This window comes from Panthera pardus, unplaced genomic scaffold (assembly GCF_024362965.1).
Source record: "Panthera pardus isolate Hobbes unplaced genomic scaffold, ASM2436296v1 HiC_scaffold_2, whole genome shotgun sequence".
Taxonomy (NCBI): Eukaryota; Metazoa; Chordata; class Mammalia; order Carnivora; family Felidae; genus Panthera; species Panthera pardus.
The window spans coordinates 48,963,390-48,985,091 of NW_026526765.1; the positions used below are offsets into that span (position 1 = coordinate 48,963,390).

Below are 21,702 nucleotides of genomic sequence, written 5' to 3' on the forward strand. Positions count from 1 at the left end.
CTGGACCCCAGCCCAAATGTACTGGGGCGGATAGAAACTCTGGGGTTAGGGCCCAACTATCCATTGTAATAACTCTCTCAGTGATTCTGATGCAGAACCACCGCCCTAGACCACAAGTCCTCAAAATATTTTTAAGGTAGGAGAACTTCAGAAACATCAAAGTGTCTCATTCTCCAAGCCCCTATCACCTTCCTGCCTCTACCACATCCTGGATCATTCTGAGTTTGAAAAAACCAGATAAGTTGCATCACAACAGTTCACACATATGGAAGTGTTAAACCATTTAACACACCTATGTACAACATGCCTATGAGGTAGGTCCTAATTGTTTCCCCGTTTTGTAATTGAGGACACTGGGAATTCAGACATTTAACTTGTCCAAGTTCTCATGGCATGATGTCAGGGCCAGGTTTCAGACCCAGGTCTGTTGGCCCTGACTATGCTCCTTAAGCACTTTTCTGCTCTGTCTCCCTTAGAAGGCAGAAGCATAAAAATAAAGCGCTTCCAAGAACCAGCAGTCCAAACCACAATTTGATGGTAATGATAGTTGCCTTGCAGACACACGGGATGTCACAAAAATGTCATGAACTGTTAGATGCGAATATATGCAAGAAAAATATAGTAAGCAAAGCACATGGCAGGAGAAAGGGGATGGGTATGTTAAGAACTTCAGGGCTAGTTTTTTGAAACAACAACCTTTTCTCCAAATAGGGTTACAGATGTTGGCCAGGAAGGTCTTTCTTTCTAGAAGCAAAAGGAAGGGTCATGTTTCATCACCACCATCTGTGCAATTCTACCGATAGACAAAACACAACTTCCAAATCCTCTCCATTGCCCCGAGCCAGGCCTATCTATGCCTGCGTGCCCATGGGGTGCCCTGGCAGTGTTCTCAGGACTCAGAGAGAGGGCCACAGGGCCACTGAGCAGCATGGCTTGGCCCACCCGCCCCTTCTTCAGCCACATCTTGTTCTCATCTCCTCCCTGACAAGGGGCTGGCTCAGCATATCAGCAGGAAGCCATCTCTCACCACTGGAGTGTATTAGGATTTTCAGGAAACAAGTTGTGAGTGATGTGAGTCCAGGAAGAGAGAAGGACTGTCCAAGATTTCCCACCCCACCCCCTCCTTTTACTGGCTTTGATGGAAAAGCAGTTTCTACAAAGTGTTCCCCCACCCCATACACATACCGTCCAGGCTCACAAGCCCACAAAGCAGGTAGACAGTATTCCTATACTAACAGCAGCTAGCACAGAAATGCTCACTGTGGGCAAAACCCAGGTCGCTCAGACCCCCATGTCCTCTACCAAAACCTGCATCTACTGAATCCCACCTGGGAAAATAAGCTTTTTCTCAAATACTAGACATAAGGTCGCTCTCCAGGGAAGGACAATAGAGCTGCCTGTGGTGGCCAGGGCCCTGTTTGTACGTGCAGCCAGACCCCAAAAGCACACTGCAGTCTGAAACAGCCCTGACCCACCTCTGCTAGAGCCTAGTGCCTTCAAAACCGGAACAATCCCTTTAAGGACTATTTACTATCAGACAAATTTCAAATGCCTCTCTAAACTTCAATCTCTAAAACTCCCTCTGGAAAGAGAAGCAGCAGGGCTAAAACAAATTTGCAAAACGTCTCTGAATTCAGTCCTCCTTCCTCTGCTTCAGATAAGCACGTGGTGAAGATAAAGTGATAATAATTTCCAAACTACCTTGAAAAACAACCAATGCAGCCATGCTCAGTATAAGTAAACGTTACCTAGCTCATGCCACAGTGGCTATTTTTACTGACACCTCCTCCCCCAGATCTTGCTCCCTCTAGGTCCTTCAAGAAAGAGTATCCTAGCTCTTAAGCACCAGTGATGCTTGGGGAGGTATAGCCTTGCTGAGCCCTCTTATTTCCCCTGGAAGACCTTCACCATGCCCACCCATGCTGATGATCATGCAAGCCTCTGTCATTTCTCGCTCATATTCCCAATGCCGTAGCCATGGGACTTAGCCGAGTAACTGCACAACACCCGGAAACACTGAAAAAATATAAAATCTCAAGCCCCAGCCCAGCCCCAATGAGAATTATATTCTCTAGAGAAGGACTAAGAAATCTGTATTTTAAATAGTTTTTCCAGGTGATACTGGGATTTTCAGGTTCTGGGAATTCTCCTATTCCACTGGATCAATTTTAACATTTTAAATTCTTTTTCTCATTTCTAGCCTCCTAATCACCCTCCCAAACCTAAAGATGCACAGCACAGCACAGAAGAAAAGGCCAGGGCTCAGAAAGCTTCACTTCAAGTACCAGCTGCACTACTCTCTAGGTAACTGTTCTTTCAAACCCCAGAAATGAGGCAAAAGATGAGTATGGTTTTTTTTCAATTTCGTACAAGAGCACCATGGCGTGGCAGGCTCGGGGAGGCCAGGCTAAGGGTCTTCGGACTCTGTAGGGGGGAGATGTAGCTTTGAAAGACTATTTACAATTAATTAAGGCAGCTCTTGTACAAGTCTGTAAAATGAGATGTTAACTTGTAAAATGCTAATAAGATACAATAGAGGAAATGCAAATGATTTCCACCCAGTAGAAAAGATAACTCCAAACGTTATGGTTTCATCATCCCTAGGATGATATTAACCAGTTTTATGTCTAACTTAGCAATCTTATCTCAACATTCATTTTTTTCACTATTAAAAAAATACATAGATACATATTTCCCTTATCCAACTTTTAAGCCAGTTATCATCTTGCTGGTTCTCCCATTAATGCATTAATGAGATAAATCGAACTTTGACATGTGCTCACCAGTATTTGTATGAGAACTACTTCACTTGAGCCACCGAAACCTTTACCCTCCGTTTCCTAGACCACAAATAACAGAGTAATAATTACTACCTCACAGCATCACTGAAAGGACCAAATGAGAAACATACATTCAAACACTGATACTTCAAGTTCCGGTGAGCTTGGGCAAGTCAGTTAAACTCTCTGTGCCTGTTTTCTTATCTATAAAATGGGAAGAATTTTAGAATCTACTTCACAGGGCTGTTGTCAAATGCCTATGAAATTTTGTTAAGTAAAATCAACAAATGTGAAAGAACTCTTCTTAAAGTATACCGTTTTGTGTTCTACAATTCACTGTTATAATTTTCTCTGGGAACAGCTATGTGCACATGTGGCAAAATCTTGATAACTGGTAAATCCAGATAATGAGTATCTGAGGGTTCATAATACTCTTTTCGGGTATTAATATTTTTTAACTAGCAAGGGGACATTATGCCAGTTACAAGCTACTTGGCCTTAGTCTCCCTTTCTACCAAATGGAAATAGTGATGCCCAGGACAGGCAGACACTGGAAGGGTTTCTGAAAAGCAGAGAGTGCTATTCTAATGTAATAGCCTATGTTTACCCATATTTGGGACAAAATAACAAACTCAGTAAGTATTGTTTTGTTTTCTTTTGTTTTCGAAGAAGGAGAAAGTAAAGGGGAGAAGAGACAGCTGTCTCAGAACCAAGATTTCTAAACCAGTGCTCATTCCACCTCTGACTCCAAAGGAATGGAAACAAACCAACATGCCAAAGGCACGGCCCTAAAGCCAAATAAGGATTGACAAGTCCAGGGGCCCACAGGCAGAGGCATTCCTTTTTGAGGGAACAGAAAGGCCAAGGAAGGAGGGACTTTAAACATCATTCCTAATCTAAAGAGTGGGGATCCCCTCCTACCCCGAGGACTTTCTTGAACAAGTATCATTACTGCCAGAGGACCAGCTCCAGAAGCAACACTTTGAAGCAAGATGGCGCTACCCATAATCCTGGCAAAAAGCCAAAGCTACATGGCATGTTTTCTTTAGCCTTTTATTAAGGAAGTTTCCCAACAATGCATTAAATCAACACTCTTTTTCACCAACCACTTCCCATTACATCTTCTCCCAGTCCCTATAAGACCTGGCATCCTTCCCACCAGCTCCTGGTTCTATGTTTTGCTTTTATATACCAAAGGATGTTTGGATGAGCACTGTTTACTCCTTTGACCAGCAGGGTATTTCTTTAATCCTCTCCATGCCTCCCTCTTGGCTAACTCCACAAAAACGAGTAACTTCTCTGTGCAAACATGGCTGATTTCTTGAGATCAGGGAGCTTAAGTGTTAGAGACCTGAGATAAGGGACCTCAAAATGTGTCACCCAAGAGTCTAGAGATTTGTTCTACAGTGTCCTGAAGAGCCTGTTATGAGTATTTATTGGAGCTGGATAAGAATAGTTAAAAGAAATGGGGTACTATCTCTACCACTTCTCAGAAAATTTTTAAAAATGAAAACATTACCTGATAGCAGTCTCTCTGGCAACCAGATTTTGATAAACAACCACAGTGTTTGTTTAACAGATCAACCTGAAGGGAAGGACCAAAACAAGAGGTACCAGGCATATTTCAGAGATCTACTTGGTGAATAAGACAAAGGGGAAGGGAAGAAAAGGAACCTCTAAGATCACTGGGCCTACAAAAATATGTTAGGAAAGAGGACCATTTCATTTTTCCTATGAAAAAAAACATACAAACAAAAAGCAGGTGGGTGAAGACAAGAAACCAACCCACCTTAAATGTGGGTGCTTCGTCCCTTTTAGACTCTGATTAAATATCCCAATAACTCTGCCCCAGGTTTTTTAACATCCTAAAGCACAAATCACAGCTATGACGCAGTCAAGAAGGTCGGATGTTGGCGAGCCCTTCTAGATCGTAATGGACAACAACTGTCCCAGCCTCTAGCATCTTTGCCACCTTCTTGGAGTAAGATTGCCCTGATTTGCATTCAGACAAATGCTCCCCTGTCCCTGCATACTGACTGTGGGCACCTGGAGTCAGTAGTGACAAGCCAAGACAATCAAATCTCATTTCGCCAAATTCCATGATGGGTGACATCTGGTGAAAATGGCTGGAGCAGAGTCACCCCAGTGGTGGCACCTGAAAAGACTAACTATGAATTCCTAAATCCTTCCTGTTCAAGCCCTAGTTCTTCAGCTGTTTTTTTTTGTTTTGTTTTGTTTTCCCCAACACATTCTATCTGTTGTCCCATATCCTTCCGTAAAGTTTTTTTTTGGGGGGGGGGGGGGCAGGGGGGGAGATCAGTATACAAATTGCAGAGTTGACTGCAACAAAAGAATCTTTTTATGCCACCCTATCTGTCTAATGCTTCTCCTCAATCCACTTTTTTTAAGTTTATTTATTTTTGAGAGAGAGAGACAGGTAGAGCGTGAGTGGGGGAGGGGTAGAGAGAGAGGGAGACACAGAATGTCAAGCAGGCTCCAAGCTCTGAGCTGTCAGCACAGAGCCTGATGTAGGGCTCAAACCCACAAACTGTGAGATCATGGCCTGAGTCAAAGACAGACGCTTAACCGACTGAGCCACCCAGGCACACCAACCCTTGATCCACTTTTATATTTTTTTAATGTTTATGTATTTATTTTGAGGGGAAGGTGGAGGAGGGGCAGAGAGAGAAAGAGAGTATCCCAAGCAGGCTCCACACTGTCAGTGCAGAGCCCGACATGGGTCTCGATCTCACAAACCATGAGATCATGACCTGAGCCAAAGTCAAGAGTCAGACACTTAACTGACTGAGCCACCCAGAAGCCCCTCAATCCACTTTTATAGATGAAGAATTTGAAAAAGAGCAAAAGCAACTTACCCAACATCACATAGTTATATTTTGCTTCTAAACTCATCAGTCTAAATAAACAAAAATAAGCTAAATGTCAGTGGTAGATAATCCAAGAGTTAGGCCATCCAGATACTCCCAGAAGGCAGAGAGGAAGGATGTTCGTGTAATCTTGTCAATAACTGCTTATTAAGCAGCATCATATAGTACAAACTGTGGGGCACATGGCATCAGGGAGACCAAGTTCCTCCTGGCTTGAATCCATCATGTATTTGTTCTGGGTCCTCAGCCAAGCTGCAGTACCTCTTCTGAAGCTCAGGCTCTGCCTCTGCAAACCTGTTTACTCATTCCACAAATACTGACTGAGACCGTGGTGTGCCAGGCACTGTGCTAGGATGCTAAGGGAGTTGAGTGAGTGGCACAAGCACAGTTTTCCTGCCCTCCCCAGCACCTGCATCTCTATTATGAAGATCAGAGTAGGCTGAAGGGTGGCGGAATGTGCCAAGTAAGCATACAGATAATTTTGCACCAAAGGCAATTGAAAAGAAACAGATACAAAAAAACATGCTCTCTGCCCTCTACCTATTTGCCTAAAATCAGGACAAAAATTTTCAAAGGCGTCCCTCCTCCCCTCTCTACCAGGAAGGATAAAAGTTAATCACCGGAGACAACTTCAGACCCTATCCACCTGGTGAAGGCACCAGAGGAATCTACACAACAACTTTTACTGACTAGCTTTTGTCTCCCATTAGTTTGCCATATATTACCTTCCCACAGCTTACCATCTTTGGAAGTGTAACTGTTTTCCTCTGTCCTGTCATTTCTCTACAAATTTATTGTTCTTTGGGAAAGATGCTACATAAGCCTGAATTCTAACTCTTTGAGTTACTCCTCATTTTTCCCTGGCTATCTCTTATGTATACATGTTAATAAACTTCTGTCTGTTTTTCTCTTGTTAATCTGCCTTTGTTTACAGGGTTCCCAGCTGAGAACTTAGAAAGGTAGAGGGTAAATTATTTTTCCTCCCCTACAAGGTCAGCTGTGAAAGCACTTTGCAAACCAGGCCACACAGAAGGCGGGTATGACCATCTGGTCCCAGGAGGCCAAATCACTGTTAAACAGCCCATCTTCCTTCCTTCCTAGAACTTTTGCAAACCAGTCAGGCAACAACTAGCAAGTACCCGTAACAAGCTGCTTACACAGCTATGGAGGAAGGGTGCATCAGTATTTAGGTGTGTGTGTGCATATGTGTGAGTGTGAGTGTGTGTGTGTGTGTGTGTGTGTGTGTGTGTGTGTGTTGAGGACAAACAGGAAGAATGGCGTAGAGAATAGGAACTAAGGGTCCTTACTCAACATTGCTGATCTCCTTTTCCCCAGCCATATTCCTATCACCGCATAACTGAAAGGCTTGCTTAATCTTTGCACTCTTACCCAAGCCCCATATTTAGCATCAAGAAGTCAGGAGATAAAGTGCTTCTAGCATACCAGGAGCCTGATATCTTTCCCAACACTTAGATCACCTTTTTTCCCTAGCATTCCAGTCTCCCTTCAAAAGAATCCCTTCCTTTCTGTGTGACTTGCCTTTCCTTTCAGTGGAGGAGGGGGCTTGGAAAAAGAAACCATGCCTGATATAATGCAGCCATTATAGCCCCTTGGCCCATCTGGACTTCTCTCCAGGGAGGCTGATGCAAGAGGAGAAAATGTGGAGGCTGCCAGTTTTCCACAAATCTGTAACCTCAGGGGAGAGAGAAGAAAAGGGGGCAGTGGGGTACATGGGAGCTATGGAAGGGACTGGAAAAGAGCCATAAGTACAGAAGTCATAAAGACCCCATTTCTCCTGAAACTGGCTAAGAAAAGCCTAACCCAGCTCCACCCACTCAATGATATCATTGTTTTCAACAAAAGCTGGTTTGAGACCACCCCCCCCAACCCCCCCAGAGAGGCTCCGAGTGAGGCCTCAGCTGCTGGACCAGGCAGAAGGCTCACCAGTTCCTGGGAGATTAAGTACTTAGAATTGCAGATAAGGGGGGAAACCATGTAAAAGCCCAAATTACAAAGATAACCAGGGTAAGGACAGACTTTGCTTCTGCCCAGCCTTTTAGGGTCATGGAAAGAGAACAGGACACTACTTTACACTTGGATTTTATCAGTGAATCTCCACCATGATCCTGCCAAGTTGGTGCCTGGGGATTATTACCTTCATCTAATGAGAAAACTAAAGATTGAAAAAAGAAGTGACTTGTCTGAGGTCCTATTGCAAGCTAAGGACAAACCCAGGGGCCGGCAGCCCTGTCCCACTACCTACACATGCAGGAAACTCACATTGGTCTTTGACTCCATCCCCTTCCTCAGCGCTTAGTCTACCCACCTCCCAGTCTCCACGATTCCACCCTATAAACGTGCCTGTAACGCATCCCCTTCTCTCCTTATCAGCTACCTCTTCCCTAAATTCAATCACCTTAATTTCTCACTCAGTTATAATAAAACTCTTGAATGGGTCTTAGTACCTCTCTGGTCTTGCCCCTTCCAACCCATCCTACACTTCAGTTGAAGTAGTCCTTGTCAAATGCATGTGGGAGGCTGTTACTATCTGGCTTTTAAAATATTCTTCATCAGCTCCCCATTGCCCTAAAGATAAATGGCCAACCCCCTTAAGGAGCCTAAAAGGCTCTTCAAAGATTCACCCCTGCTTACCTAGCCAACTTCCTCTCTCACCATTTCCTCCTGCCCTCCTCCCTCTGCTATAACCACAAAGAACTTGTTTTCATCTCCACATGTTACTCTTACCTTCAGGACTTTATTTCTTCTACCACTGCAGCTTGAATAGGCCAACTCTACCACCCTCCTCCTACTCCTTCCTTCCTTCCTTCACTTCCTCCCAGAAGCCTTCCCTTACCTCCAGTCCAGGGTAGGCTCCCCCTCCCCATGCTCCCACAGTAGCCTCTACGTCCTCCATTACAGCCCTATGTTGTTCCAGAAAAGTTTCATTCCCTGGCTCCTTCACTAAGCTCTAAGCCCCACCATGGCAGAGACTGTGCTTTGCCTGCCACTGCTCTCCAAGGAACACCCAGGACCTAGCCCAGTACCTGCCACGTGGTTGGCACTCGCAATATCTGTTGAATGAAGGAAGAGAAGGAAGGAAAGACAAGAAGTGAAGAGTTACCAATGAGTAGACCAGAGCTCAGGCCCAATACAATAGAGATTCCCATCAGTAAAGCCAGAGATTCAGGGTGCCTGGCTGGCTCAGTCAGTAGAACATGTGACTCTTGATCTCAGGGTCATGCGTTCAAGCCCCAAGCTGGGCATAGAGCCTACTTAAAAAAAAGAAAAAAGAAAAAAAAGCCAGGGATTCTCTGACCCAATGTCCACCTCCAGCTGAGTTTGAACAAGATCTATGATGTGCTCCAGGGTGCCCAAGAGCCTATTTATTTAGTATTCAAGGTGTCAGCTAAAGGTCTGTGTATGGCACTAAATTCTACATAGAGAAAGAGTAAGCTCATTTTCTTAAAATCAAAATATTTCCTGGGTGAAATGTAAACACAGTTTCATTCTCAGAACAGAACCAGTCCAGAGGCTCTAGTATTGACCTCCTCCTCCCTTAGATTTTTCCTGAGCTAGTCATGCAACAGGGCACAAACACAAAGGCTGTGGAGTGGAAACATCCTCCACCTTCTAGGGAGTCTAGATGAAGAGCCTCAACACATCCTAGAAGCTAGGGAGAAAACAGAGGTCCTGAAGGTGGCACTTCCACACATCTCCCAAATCCAAAAGTATATCCACATATCCTTCTGCATCCCACCCAGCATGCCCTGCTTCTCAGGAGGCTTTCTTTGCCTCCCTAAGTTGTGAAGAAGCCACCCTCTGCCTTATGCTCAGCCTCTTGCAATCAGTCTATGGCTCCCTCCACCAGGTACACTTTGATCCACTAGATTCAGACCAAAGTTCCCTTCAATGGGGAGGGGTGGGGCAAGAGCTTCTTCTCATCCGAAGTGTTAAAAAAACATGCAGCCTAGCTTTGGAGTGTACCTCAAGGATCTTTCCTAGAGGTACCCCATCTACCTCCCTGACCACATGGTTTTACCTGAGGGAAGAGAGCCCAACTCAAAGTAAAAAAAAATTAACAATAACAATAAAATTAAAAAGAGAGAGAATAAAAAATTGAGCTTTAGGGCACTGAAATCCTGGGGTAGCAAGCTGTGGAAGGAAAATAAACCCTTTCCCTAGTCCCCACATAATACCCTTCTGAGTCAAAATGATCTGGCTAGTTGGAATACTGAATTCCTAAGAGATTATTAGCACTACAGCCCTGGTGCCCCTTGATACAGACCAAATATTTATATATTAATTTCAGTCTGAATTCCTTTCTCATTTTTCCACACACCTCTCCTCCCTCCGTCATCCAAAGCCTCCCCTCCTTTGGATGGACCCAGAAAGCATAATGCTAAATGAAATAAATCGGACAGAGAAAGATAAATACTGTGTGATCTCACTTATATGTGGAATCTAAAAACCAAAACAAACGAATAAACAGGATAAGACTCATAGATATAAGAAACAAATTACTGGTTATTGGAGGAGGGACAGAGTGGGGCAGGGGGCATGAAATAAGTGAAGGGGATTAAGAGGTACAAACTTCCAGTTACAAAATAAATAAGTCATGGGGATGTAAGGTACAGCATAGGGAATATAGTCAACAATATCAACATAACTTTGCATGGTGACAGATGGTAACTAAACTTATCATGGGGATCATTTCATAATGTATAAAAATATCAAATCATGTACCCCTGAAATTAATAGGATATTGTCTGTCAATTATACTTCAATAAAAAAACAACAACAACAACAACCCACAGCCTTTTCTCCTTGCTCCTGCAAGACAGAGCTCCAAGTAACCGTCCTTAGGGAAGTTTTCTCTATGCCCCAGTCAGAAAGTCTCTATTCCCACCTGCTTCCTCAGCACTGTACTTGCAACCCTATTATTAAGTTTGTAATCTGCTTTGAATTATGTATGCTGTTTGCATGTTTTCTCTCCCACAGACAGTAAACTGCCAGAGGGCAAGGACACTGTGTTTACATCTATTCCCTACAGCACTTGCATAGTATTTTACACATACATGCTCTATAACATTTGCCGAAATCAACCTTGTGGAATGGAGACAAGTTAGTTCTGGCTTAAAATGCAAGAGATCTGGGGCGCGTGGGTGGCTCCGTCGGTTAAGCGTCTGACTTCGGCTCTGGTCAAGATCTCACAGTTCATGAGTTTAAGTCCCGTATCAGGCTCCGTGTTCACAGCTTGGAGCCTGGAGCCTGCTTTGGATTCTGTGTCTCCCTCTCTCTCTGCTCCTCCCCTGCTTGCATTCTGTCTCTGTCTCTCTCTCAAAAATAAATAAACATTAAAAGAACACTTTTTTTAAATGCAGGAGATCCATCAGCTGATGAATGAATAAACAAAATGTGGTATATCCATACAATGGACTACTATATAGGAATAAAAAGGAATAAAGTACTGATACATGCTATTCAACATGGATAAAACTCACAGATATTATGCTAAGTGAAAAAGGCCAGTCACAAAAAAAAAAAAAAAAAGCAAAAAACAAAAACACCAAAACAACACATGTTGTATAATCTCCTTTACATGAAATATCTCAAAAGCAGAAAACTATAGAGACAGAGAGCAGAGTAGTGGTTGCCTATTGCTGAGGGGGGTGGGGAAAAAGCGCCTGCTCACATCAGTGTGCAAGCGCTGCCTTCACAAAGTACCACAAACTGAATGGCTTAAAAAACAAATTTATTATCTCACAGTTCTGGAGGCTAGAAGTCTAAGATCAAGGGGTTGGCTGAGCCATGCTTCCTCTGAAAGTTTTAAGGAAGGATCTGCTCCAGGCCTCTCTCCCAGCTTCTGGTAGTTCCTTGGTTTATTCCATGACCTCAATCTTCACACAGCGTTCTCCCTGTGTGCATGCCTGTGGCCAAATTTCCCATTTTTATAAGGACACCAGTCATATTGGATTGTCCCATATGATTTCATTTTAACTGATTAAATCCACAATGACTGTATTTCCAAATAAGGTTGTTCTGAGGTCCTGGGGGCTAGGACTTCAACATGTGAATTTTGGGGACACATTCAACCCGTAACACTGCTAATGGCTTCTTTTTGGAGTGATGAAATGTTCAAAAGCTAGGACATGTGGGGTTATACAACTCTAAAAAACATTCAGTTGTATATTTTAAATAGATAAACTATATGGTTTATGAGTTATTTATCAATAAAGCTTTTTTTAAAAAATGGAAGGAGAGTTGGGTTTGAAGAGTGTGCCCAAGCTCAAAACTCGACCCACTGGTGACAGTGTGTGAAAAGTTGGCTCCACAAGGGCTGTAGGATGTAACTTAGAGGGAAGTCAAAGGCAATGTGCGTTTATCCACGTGTTCTACATAAAGTCCCCTGATCCAGTGATTGAAACCTAGAAGGTGATCCTCTAGAAGTACCTTCCAAAGAATACAGGGGCGTTCACTTCAGCACTGTTTGTAAAAATGAAAAAAAAGAAGAAACAGCATGAACGCCTATCCATATGAGGTAATTAATTAATCGTGGCATCTTTATCATTATTGAATCTGGACGATGGGCATATGGGGATTCATTATATTATTCTACTTCTGTATGCATTTGATAACTTTTCATTATAAGAAATTTACAATTACGCCATATATATACAATTTAATATCACATAGCCATTAAAAATTACCTGATAAAAAATCATCTGATAAATTTACATGGAAATGTGTCTATAATATGCTCTCATATTCTGCTGCATGACTATAAAAAGGTACAGCCTTCGGGGGTAGAAGCTGTGGAGTGAGAGGTACAACTGATCAAAATCCAAACCATTTTAAACGTATATGCTAAATGACCTTGCAACTCTACCTGTAGGTATCAATCCTACAGAAATGCTAGCAAGTGTTCTTAAAGATAATGTGTAAGCTAATTACTGCAGCATTACTTGAAATAGCAAGAATTGGAAACCTAACTGTCCATTAATAAGGATATTAATTTTGATCTATCCATTTAGTGGAATCCTATGTCACCATTAAAAAGAATGAGACAGACCTATAAATATGCTAATATGAAAAGATACTGAAGATAAATAATAAAAAAGCAAATTACAGAATAATATATAGAGTATGATCTCATTTATTTTGAAACTCTATTTCTTGTGTAATTTTTTTCTAGAATTTTATTATCAACGTTTTCAAACACTCCAAAACTTGCTTGTGTAAATTTTTTTAATGATTTGATGATTGTCCATGCTATATTTCCAACTGAAAAAAATTTATAAAACTGAGGATGTCGTATAACCCTACTTGGGTAAATTTACATGGAAATTTACAAAGGGCTTTAAAAAAAATCTATGTAAGATACTAAGTTCAGCATCAATGTACACACGCTGGATGCCGGCTATCGTTGTGACCTTAAGGTAAACAGCCTGATGGTAAAGGGATCCTTAGACTCAAGAATCAACTCCTGACTTCCTCCAAGTGCAGTACTTCCCTTTGCTCTGACAAGGGTCCATCTAAGGCCAACAGGGCAGCTGACAGCTTCCTCCCATTCATTTTACCCCGTGCTCCTGCTGAAGGGCCGCCAGGAGAAATAAGCTTGAGACAAAAGAAAACCATGGACATCCTTCCTGGCTACACAGGCAGCCCTGGCTGTGGATCCCTGGAAGGAGATAGAGCCGGAACCGGCAAACAAATCCTGACCTCCGTATCGGACAGTTCAGGGTTTTGCCAAGGGAGTGGCTGGGCACTGATTCTGCAGGCACAGAAAAGAGGTACAGTTTGGCTGGCTAGAGAACCCTACAAAGCTGTATTCTTGAGACACAGTTAGGTCAAACTGGGCATGCCTGGAGAGCAGAAGTGAATTTCCTCTCAGGGGCAATGGGTTCTAAGGTCAACTCCTCCAAATTACATTTGGAAACCAACCCAGGGGAATTCCCTCTTACTTCATTCTTAACTGTTTTTCCGACCCTGAGAATTACAAATAATAGCGACTATTTATTACACTTTCATGGTGCACCAGGCCTTGTGCACATCCTCTAAGAGCATTACGTTATTGAACTCACACAACATCCAGCGAGGTGGCCACTATTATTAGCCCCATTAAGTGGATGAGAAAACTGAGACTCAACAAGCTTACGTCATCAGTGGGTGCAAAGAGCCAAGCTCTAAATCCATACCATACACTGAAATCCAGATCCTAATCAAGGCCTAGGACAGACAGAAGGAAAGGGAAGAGGGAAGGTAGAATGGGGAAGTAATGCCAGTTCTAACTGAGATAGAGCATATCGAGCAAGGGCAAGGCATCTGAGAAGCAATACAAGGCCATGGCTAAGAGCCTGGGCTTTGAAATCAAACAGATCTAGCTTCACATCCTGGCTCTGCCCTTCCAACCCAGGTGACCTTGAGCAAGTCACACTGTTCCGTGTCTCAAGGTCTCCATCTGCCAAATAAGGCTAATATAGGTACCTACACCTCAGAGTTGTGAGGATTCACTTAGATGAACCATATAGAGACCTCTGAACAGTGCCTGCTATGTAAGCATCTTTTACATGGTAACAGCTATAATTACCATGGTTGTTGACACCATTATTAATATCTGACCATCATTCCTCAGCCAGAAGTTACCTGAAGGCAGACTGAGCATCAGAGGACATGACCTGGAACTTAGGAAATGCTGATAAGTAATAACCACACAACACTATTTCTCAATATGTTTTTCTCTTGTTGCTTCATGCATGAAGACAGTCACAGGGGCCATGTGCAATGCTATGCCTTATCAAGGCACTTTAGAAAACATTTGTTCTTGATTTTGCATGAATGAAAGTTAGTGTGTATTGAAACCTGCTTGTTATGTGCTAGGCACTGTATTGAGCACCTCCTAATACATTACCACTAAACCTCATGAGCCCTGGGTATTCATTTCCTGTGGTTGCTGTATATTACCATAAACTTGGTGGCTTTAAACATTACAGGAAATTTTTCTTTCCCGATTCTGGAGGCCAGAAGAATGAAATGCGTCTTACATGGGAACTGTAGAGGAAATCCATCTCAGTCTACAAAGCTACAGTTGGAAACAACATCTCCAACAGGACCACTGAGCCAAAATCAAGGTGACAACAGGACTGCACTCCCCCTGGGAGATTCCATTCCTTGCCCCATCAAGCTTCCAGTGGCTGCCTGCATTCCATGGCTTGTGGCCACGTTACTCCAGTCTCTACCTCCATGGTTATACACTGCCTTCTCCTGTCTACGATCAAGTCTCCCTCTGCCTCCCTCTTATAAATGTATTTGTGATTTCACTGAGGGCCCCCTAGATAATCCAGGATAATCTCCCCTTCTCAAGATCTTTAACTTAATCGCATTTACAAAGACTCTTTTTTTGCCATATAAAGTAACATAGTCTCACGTTCCCAGGATTAGAATGTGAATATCTTGGGGTGGGGAGCAATTTTCAATTTACCCCACCCTGCAATGAAGGTATTAATATCTATTTTCTATGCATGTGGTAGAATATAGTAAGAGGCAGATGGTTCTGAGTTTGGCTCCTGGCTCTGCCTGACATTGGGTAAATTACTTAAACATCCTTACACTTGAGTTTCCTTATTCATAAAATATGAATAACAATAATACCTCCTTCAAAGGGTTGCCATGAGGATTAAATAAAACAGTGTGTGAAGTGTCTCTGCACAGTGACTGGCTCTCAGCACATGCTCACCAAGGACTGAGTATTATTATGAATATAGATAAAGAAAATATTCAGAAGGCAGGTGACTTGCCAAAGGCCACCTAACCGGGAAGTGTCAGTGCCTGGAACTGAATCTGGGTCTCTGTGGCACCAAAGCCTGAGTCTGTTCTACTCTATGGATTATGATGTTCTGGGTGTATGGGCTCACTCGCGGCCTTCAGAATCAACACTTCTAGGTTATTTCAATTCCAGATGCTACCCGATACTCTCTTCTGGCAACTGTATAGCTACCTCCCTTCAGATCAGCTCTCCTAATTACTGAAACTGAATTTATGCAACGGACCCTAAGAAAGCGGTATCAAGTCTCCAGTGATTTAGAAATAATAAAGACGCTGCTTATGTGAGAATTTGGCTTGCAAAAAGATCACATCAGATTGGCTGGCGATCCATTCGGTCTGCAACTCTAGGGGTTCTGGGCAACGTGGGACTTGTAGATGAAATCCATCTCCATCTACAAAGCTACAACTGGAAACTACATCTCCAGCAGGACCACAGGTGTCTCTGGGGCAAGGTTCCTAGTGTAGTACTTGGAATTTGTATCCGCTTCTGCCTTCGCTGCCTCAGAGTCAACGCAGCAGGGTTAATTGAGTTCCTGGTACTTCAGAAAACATTTGAAGAAGACTGCAGACACTTACAGGCAGCTCTCATCAAATTCTGGTGTCCCCGCCCATCCACTCAACCATTTCCTCGGCACCAGCTTCCTTCAGTTATTCAGTCTCAGCTGTGGGGAATGGGGAGCCCAGCTGCATGCCGAGTTTGGAAAAACATTTTGAATACTTTAGATCTGCCAAATACTTGGTTAAAGAACGATATCCTCTAATTTCTTAAGCCATGTGTATTTTAAGTGAAATGTAATCCATATGTCTGTTGACTCATTTAAATGCAACTCAGTGAAGCATGGTTTACCAAGCGGACTGGGATAGCATCTAAGCCTTTCTTAAGCTGGTCTTTGATCCAGGGAAATTGAAGTTTGCCAACAACAAATGAAGCTCATGACAATAGAGGGTCAGACAGAGCTGTCCTTTATCCTAGATAAGATGTTAAAGTCTACTCTCAACTCAAGAGGAAGCTGGGAAGGTGGAGAGAGCAGAGAGCACAGTGGCTTAGGTGTATTCAGGGTTTTGGTCTGGATCAGCTATATATCTCTCCCAGGCCTCCTTGGAAGGGAAGTGTGGCACTAAGAGGTTCTTAACTAATCCAGCCTGTCTCTTACTGAAAAACTCCTTTCCTGATTGCTAATTCTCCCCTTCTCCAACCCTCCAGTATTATATAATTCAAATAGAATTGAGGGGAAAAAGGAGAAAACTAGGGCACTAGATCACTCCATTAGCAGTGAATGTTAATTTTCCAGGTTGTCACCTCTTTCCCAAGCCAAAATCTAAATCTTATCATCATTTGGACTCAAGGAAAGACAGTATACCGAGGAAATTAAGAGTTCCAGAATGTGCTCAAGAGACCAGCAGGGAGACGTACATGGCCAAAGGTCCTCTGGGCAGAGTGCCCACTAGTTGAGCTACTCATGTGTTTTTGAAGGTGACCTTGTAACCTAGTGATCTTGCCCTTGGGTGCAACCCAATGAGCATCGAGCATCCTGCAAGCTGATTCAACAGTTCAGTGGGCTCTCCTCTTGGGAAAAAGTGCAGAAAGGAGAAGGGGGTGAACCAAAGCCTACATGTCCTGGAGGTGTTCATCTCCCTTGATGCTTACAGCTAAGGAAGAGTCCATTTGATTTCAGCAAACAGATTTTTGTCCAATACAGTTTCTGGGTTGATGAGGCAGTCCTCAGGGTATGGGGGAAATTATATGCAGAAAAAATATTACGGATTTATGACTCAAAATTTTGGGTTGTGAAAATAACAGCCTATAATTTCTTCCCTGTTGTTTCCCTTTTCCTGTTTATGTTGCCTAAACGGTGAGTCCTGAGCTAGAAGTTCAAACTCTACTCCAAGGTCTGTGGTTTTGGGGCACTTGCTTTTATCCCACTGCCTTATTTTCAAGGATGTTTCTTTAACTGGAGAGCAAACTCCCTAAGGAAGGGACTCATTTTCCATTTTTCTACTTACACCACATCCTTTAAATATGCAGTGAAGGAAAAAGCTCTTAGAGCCCAATGGGGACAAAATCCCCATTTTACAGATGAGAAAATTGAGGCCCAGGAGAGCCAATTGGCTTGTTGTTCACCTCTACATCATGTGTCTCTGAGCTCAGTACTCTCTCCACCGGACCACTATGCCTTAATCGCAAGTAAGATTCTCTTAATAACAGCTATGCACCAACATTTGCAAATCATGTGTGAGTTAATGTAAAAGAACATAATATACACTTTATTGGAGTAGAGTACTACTTCAGACATACAGTTAAATCTAAATAAACAAGCATGGAACAATGTATATAGTATAATCTCATTTCTGCTCCTCCCTCCCCAACAAAAATAGCAGCCGGTATATGTGCTTCTGTGCAACTGTGTTTATGCATATCTGTGCGCGTGTTCTCACACACACAGAAAAGGTCCTGGGTAGGCCCACCAAAGAGTGGATTCACCTTGAGCCTGTGAGGCTCTCGTTCCTTAACTTACCATATTTTGGTATTGCTAAATGTTTTACAATGAGCACGTATTGCTTTTGCAATTAAAAAACCATGAGCAAGAAATAATAGTAGCTGCCATTTACTGAGTATGGAATATAAGCCAGGCACAATGCTGGGCCCTTTACACATACCATCTCATTTCATCCTCCCTATGGCTCATGGCACAGCACTATCATTATACCCTGGATAGGGAAACTGAGACTTAAAGAGAATACGCAGTTAGTTAAGTAGCAGAGCCAGGATCTGAACCCAGAACTGTCGAACACGAAACCCATATTGTGGTTAGCCCTACAATGTCACTCCTTTTCACCTGCACTCTATAAAAGATGTGTGTCTCCCATGGGCATACAGCCATTTATCCTGAGTTGCTTCACAGCAGGAAAAGGCTGCCAGTTGTGACGTTATTGAACTAAGGCAACTCGCAGTGTCTGAGCTGAAAGACTGTTTGCTACACCCCGACTCTCCCAGCCCACCCCCTGCCCCTCCATCCCCACCATTCTTGGAAATCTCTCCATGTGTGAATTCCATTAAAGGCCTGCTCACTGCTATTTTGGGCCATGCATTAGCACATGGGCTTTGATTTGATGGGAGAAGGCCAGACACCTCAGGATGATGAAAAATAAATTAGAAATGTCCTCTCCCTTCCCTCAGAATCCCAGAAGCCCTTGCCCACAGTCCTTGCCCTGGGAGGCCTCAGAATCCAATATGTGGGGAAATGTATGGGGATGGAGGAAGCCTTCATAACCTATCAGGATTTAAACTTGGGTGTTGCTTCTCCTTGGAATTGTCATCTCTTAGCTGTCCACATGGCTCACTTCCTCACCTCCTTTAGGTCTTCACCCCAATATCAAAACACCACCAAAGCCTTTTCTGACCGCCATTCTGAAAAGCACCTCCCTCCTGACCCCTCCTGCCTCCCCCAACTTTGTTTCCTCCATAGCACTTGTCATCGGACATACCACAGTTTACTTGTTTACTTGTGTACTGTTCTTGCCACTAGAATATAAGCTCCGTAGGGCAGAACTGTTCTGTTCACCCAGCCATGTCCCCAGTACCAACACCGGTGCCTGCAATGCTGCAGGTACATAATAGATGCATGACAGTGAATGAATCGGTGGGGGAAATGAAGAACCAGAGACTGAGAAGTCACCAGGCATAGGGCCTAGCTTCCCCTCAAATATCACAGGATTACAAAAACTTTAACACAGCAATTTGAAAAATCAGAAAAGCATCATTCCTCCACTTCCCCCAGCTCCCCTCCCCCTCTCAGCTGTTTTGAATCCAGATTCACAAGCACCATGAATGAGAAGGCTTTGGGAAATAAACACACTAGGAAGTCGTGTGCAGTTAGAGTTCCGCTTGCTAACACATGTTCAAAAACAAAAAACCCAATTTGGACGAAAATAGCAGGAAGCTGTCCCCTAGGGATACCTGGTGAGGTCATATTGTTTGGCTCTGCTGCTTCCATTTTTGTCAAGCCTCCTGCCTTCTGCCAACTCAAGGAGGCCAGGAACCACATCCAGCACCCCCCCCCCCCCGCCCCCACCCCTGCTGTTCACTGGGAAACCAAAGAGATGCCTGGAGCAGCAGACAGTAGAGCTGTGTGCCAGGCTCTCCTCTGGAACCTCTCAGTGTGGGACAATAAAAATCACAACAGTGGTTGATCACCATGTGTTTTATAAGCACTTCACGAGCACCACCTCATTCAGTCCTCACAATCACCCTATGAAGTTAGTCAGCGTCACATTCTGCATTTTATAGATAAGGGCACTGAGTTTCCAAAAGTGGCAACAATTTGCCCCAGGTTACACAGCTCGTAAGCCGAACCTGGATTTCTGTGACTCTAGAACCAAGCCAAGAACACAAATTATCCTACTTTCACCTCTCTCATTTACTTGCTGTGTGACCTTAGACAAGTGCCTAACCCTCTCTGATTCAAAGTTTCTACAACCACACATAAGACGGTTGCACTCGGTGTTTTTCTAAGATGTCTTTCTGCTCTAACTTCCAATGACCTCTTGCACAGGTTCCAAAACATGAGGGAAGGATGACTCCTGGGATCCCATTTACCCATGACATCACCCCCATCACTTGTACTACCCAGAGGAAGTTGAAGGCCCAAATGCTTCACTTGGGGCCAAATAGGACAGATGAGGCTCAGGTGGCAATAGCAAATATTCAGACTAGAGCTGGAAGGCTGGGGTCATGGGAAGCTAAAGCAGGCTCCTGAGAGACAGTCAAGAACAGACCCTCTGAAGGCATTTCCTGCAGGACGAAAGGAAGACAATGCAAGGAGAAATCCCAGTCATGCAGAGCCTATGCCTTCTGAGGACACAGCCAGCCAAATCTGCTCCAGGAAAATGGGACAAAAGGAACCCATTCTTGGGGTGGTTTCACTGTAGGAGGAAAGTAGCAAAAATGTTTGAGATGCCCATCTGTTTAGCTTCCCGAAGGCCACCATATATATATACTGGAGACAGAGGAAAGGTGTGGATGAAGTCCATTACTGTACATGCTGCTTAAGGCATACATTTGCCACACTTCCAACACCACTCACCCTTCTTTGCAAGTGTCCAAAGCCCAAATTTGGAATAATTTATATTCTTGCTTTCCACCCAAGCTCAGCAGCCATTCCCATCCTTCTGGATACGGGAAGGTCCCTATCCATCCCTTTCTTGGCAGTGATGCGTTTGATTACTCATCTGCTTCTAGGGGACTCAAGAGGCTGCCAAGAGGAGGCAGGCAGTTCCCTGAGCCATGCAGCCTTATCTGTGAGGTCTGTGAGGCAGAACTGGTTAGTGGGAAAACACCAAAGGCCTCAGCATCCCCCAGCCAAGTGAGCAGAGCTCTCCAGTGTTCAAGCAGATTGGGAATGGTGAAAAAGCAGCCATGCTTTATGTCTATTCACCTGCTCAATAACATGAATCAAGATACAACTGCACTTGATGGCAAATCAATGTGGAAATACTCCTGAGCCAGGCAGCCACCCAAGATGAATGAGGTTAGGAAGATGGAAGAATCAGCCTGATTTAAGCCAGGGGACTGCTGACCATGCCCTTATTGGCAGAATCTCAGACTTAGCTGACCCAGAACAAATGGAGCAGCCCTCGTGTGAGGTGCAAAATCCCAGAACACTCCACCCTGCCTCTCTGCTCTCTGCTGTTTTCCTCTAATCTCCTTCACTTCCTGCCATGCGCTGTGCTGGAGCTAGTAAGACAGCTGCCAAAGTCCTCCAGTCCATCCCTCCCTTTGTCTCTCTCTCTCTCTCTCTCTCTCTCTCTCTCTCTCTCTCTCACACACACACACACACACACACACACAACACACACACACACACACACACACACACACCCCTGTGAGCCTGCAGTGAACTCTAAGAGCCCCGGAAATACAACCAGAGGAAATTCAAGGAAGACGTTAAACGGTCCAGTAATTTCACAGCAAATCAAGAGACTGTGGATATGCTGTCTTTGCAAGACATTCCCTACAAAGGAACCACAGATTGAGAGCCTGGGTCATTTAACAAACTGCTTCTTTCCAAAACAATGGCACCTGCATCCGGCGTTGACAGGGAAGTGAATTGTTTCATTTTAGACAAGGAAGAGTCCACTTACTCATTCTTCTTTAGGTCCACGATCAATTCTTGCCCCTCAGCCATTACCCTGAGCTCAGCTTTGAGTGGATG

The 21,702-nt window shown here is 43.8% G+C and overlaps 1 protein-coding gene across 1 annotated transcript in view; it reads right to left on the bottom strand.

Annotated features, from left to right (window-relative positions):
* ADAM19 (ADAM metallopeptidase domain 19) overlaps positions 1-21,702 on the bottom strand; it is an 81,401-nt gene that overhangs the window by 51,986 nt on the left and 7,713 nt on the right. The window contains exon 3 of the mRNA XM_019464542.2: positions 21,632-21,702. Within this exon, the coding sequence (XP_019320087.1) occupies positions 21,632-21,702 (71 nt within the window). The remainder of the gene's footprint in view (positions 1-21,631) is intronic.